Below are 2,783 nucleotides of genomic sequence, written 5' to 3'. Positions count from 1 at the left end.
GCAAACCCCACACCAAAAATAGTGCCGACAATAGTCCTGGGCAGGAATGAAGATTGTAGGTGATATGTGGTCTCCTTGTTTTACTCCTCTAGATGCTTTGAAAAATCCATGAGCCATTCCATTAATTAGCACTGAATTCCTGTACCTTATAGCCATCTTCTTATAGTCAGACAAGAGGCATTGGAGAAACCTCTTGCCTTCAGCATTTCAAGCAAAAAATCCCAATTAATCATTTCATAAGCCTTATTTAAAACTAATTGATAAATCATGTTGCCCCCCTGCAAGGCTTTTCAAGGTCATGAAGTAATTCTTGTGTTAATAAAACATTGTCTCCAATGTACCTTCCCTTCACAAAGGCTGCCTATTTGAGGCTTACTAAGTGCTGCAATTGAGGTTGAAGCCTGGTCAGTAGTATCTTACTTATAGTTTTGCTAATTACATTGGTAAGATTGATGGTCCTAAAGTGTTGTCATTATTCCTTGATATTGTATTTTGGTACAAAAACAATGTTAGCAACACTGAAGTAATTAGGTAGATCATAACATTGGAAGAATCCTTGTATAGATGGCACAACACTATCTTTTATAACATCCCACATCTTTTTATAAAAATATGAGGTAAACCCATGTGGTCCTGCTGCTTAGGAGCTATCAATTGAATAAAGAGCTTGTTTGATCTCCTCTTCAGCTGGGGCATCAGCAGGGTTTGTATTGGCTGTATGGATCTAGTCAGAGGTGAAAAGCTTAGGGTCTAACTGCCCTCTATTATTTGATGAGTAGGTCATCAGCCATTGATAATACTGAACAACACTATCAATAATTTCAGTAGCTTCCCTTATCTTATTTCCAAGGTTGTCTTTGATCCAATGGATGGTGTTACATTTTCTTTTGTACTTAATATAAGCATGGAAGAACTTTGTGCTCCTATTCCCCTTAATGAATTTGCTAGTGGTAGCCTTTTGTTTAAGAAATTTCCCTAGCCAAGTCACTGCTGTGAGTAAGTTTTCATTGGCTTCCATCAGAGTGGTTTCATCAGTCAGTCCATTAGCAGCATTTTCAGTTTCCTTCAGGTCTAGCTCAGCCTGTTCCACCCTTGCCTGAATGTTGCTAAAGGTTTTCCAATTCCAATTATTCATTAATTTGCTAAATTTTTTTTGCAGAGCCCAAAGTTTAATCAGTGGATTTGGATGATCATAATCTCCGCAGTGTCCAGAGATTCACATATCTAAAAGGGGCCTTGGCTTGTTGTTGATTAGTTGAGATATAAATTTAGAGTGGTCTGTGGCTAGGCCAGCTAAACTGAGATGAGCAATAGTGGTGTGCAAAAATAACTGGAACCATTTGTCATTGATTATGAATCTGTCCAATCTTTCCCACAGCTTATTTCTCCTCCATGTGAAATCAGGCCCATTGTAACCCAAGTCAAATAAACTAGTAGTGTGTATGTTATCATTGAATGTAGTCATACAAGACATGTTGGGAGTTCTACCACCAGCAGGAGTGGCCAGGCAGTTAAAATGCCCCCCACAACCACAATCTAAGCCTCATCTTGTTGGTCCTTTTACAACTCCTGCCTAGCTATTTTAGTACATCCTACATACACAACAGTAGCTAGACCAATGTGGCCAACCATTGCAAAAGAAAAATACAAGAATTGAGATTGGTTTTTCGGAATGACACAATTCACTTCAACTCTAAAAAAATTCCAAATCTTGGTATTAAGATTAGTGGAATGGATAAAACTTAAGAATACTTTCAAGAATTTAATAGGATTATGGTGAACCAAAGGTTGAAAAATTGCCAAGCACCATAGTTTGTGCTTTCTATTTAAAGACTTTAGCCTTTTTAGAGAAAAGGTGCGAGCAATCACCCTTAAAGACTTTAGCCTTTTTAGTTAGATATGGCACTTAAGCACCGGTGAAACAGAGAAGACCGCGCCTAAGCACCAGAGGCCCGCGCTTAAGCGTTAGTGACAGTTACTTGACGACTTAATTCATTTTGATGAATTTTGAAGGGACATTTGAGGCACCTATTGGCTAAAGAGGGTGGTTATGGCCACAAAAAAATGAAATATGGTTAAAAGACTAGTGAAAGGAGGCATCCTTTGGAGAATACATTGAATTTGGACACAATTTGAAGAGATATCAAGGCACATCTTAGAAAACTATAAAAAAAGGAGGCTTGGAACTTTTCAAGGGCTGCTTCTAGTCTCTTTAAGTGTTTCTTTTAGATTCTTCTTCGCTGTGATTTCTGAGAGAGACTGTAAGACGCCAATATCTTCTTTCTTTTAGTTATAGTTTCTAGTTTTTGAGAGTTAAGAGTGTTGTAAGAAGAGAAGAGATTCAAAGGAACTTGAAGAGTTTGGTGGAGGAATTGACATAAGTTTTTATCTTTTGGTTACTACATTTAGTTTTAATTGAAACTTCTTGTTGGTTTGGCAATGATTTCTGCTTTTAAACTAAATAGTGGTTTTATTTTCTTCATGAATTTTGAGCATTTTTCTTTATCTTTTTCTTAAAATGATAAGTAAATAAAGTATTGGATGGAAGTTGTGGAGAGTATTGATCTTTAATGTTGGAAGAAGTTGTTATATTTTAACTCCATGTAGTTCATTTACTTCTTGATTTGGCCCATCCATATTTTAAAATTAGTTGTGAGAACTTGTAAGAACAGGGATGGTAATGTCTTAGTCAACAATTGAAAAGAATCACATGAGATTGTATTTATGAGAATATAATTCATACGATTGAGTGCAAATAGATAGGGAAATAATCGTTGCAAGGT

General features: G+C 36.5%; 1 protein-coding gene across 1 annotated transcript in view; it reads right to left on the bottom strand.

Annotated features, from left to right (window-relative positions):
• Window positions 1–724: 724 nt before the first annotated feature.
• The window catches only part of LOC110029262, a 6,384-nt gene continuing 4,325 nt past the window's right edge, over window positions 725–2,783 (bottom strand). The window contains exon 4 of the mRNA XM_020731516.1: window positions 725–1,096. Within this exon, the coding sequence (XP_020587175.1) occupies window positions 725–1,096 (372 nt within the window). The remainder of the gene's footprint in view (window positions 1,097–2,783) is intronic.

This window comes from Phalaenopsis equestris, unplaced genomic scaffold, assembly GCF_001263595.1.
Source record: "Phalaenopsis equestris unplaced genomic scaffold, ASM126359v1 Scaffold000002, whole genome shotgun sequence".
In the NCBI taxonomy this organism is placed as follows: domain Eukaryota; kingdom Viridiplantae; phylum Streptophyta; class Magnoliopsida; order Asparagales; family Orchidaceae; genus Phalaenopsis; species Phalaenopsis equestris.
This window is presented reverse-complemented; position numbering and strand designations above follow the sequence as displayed.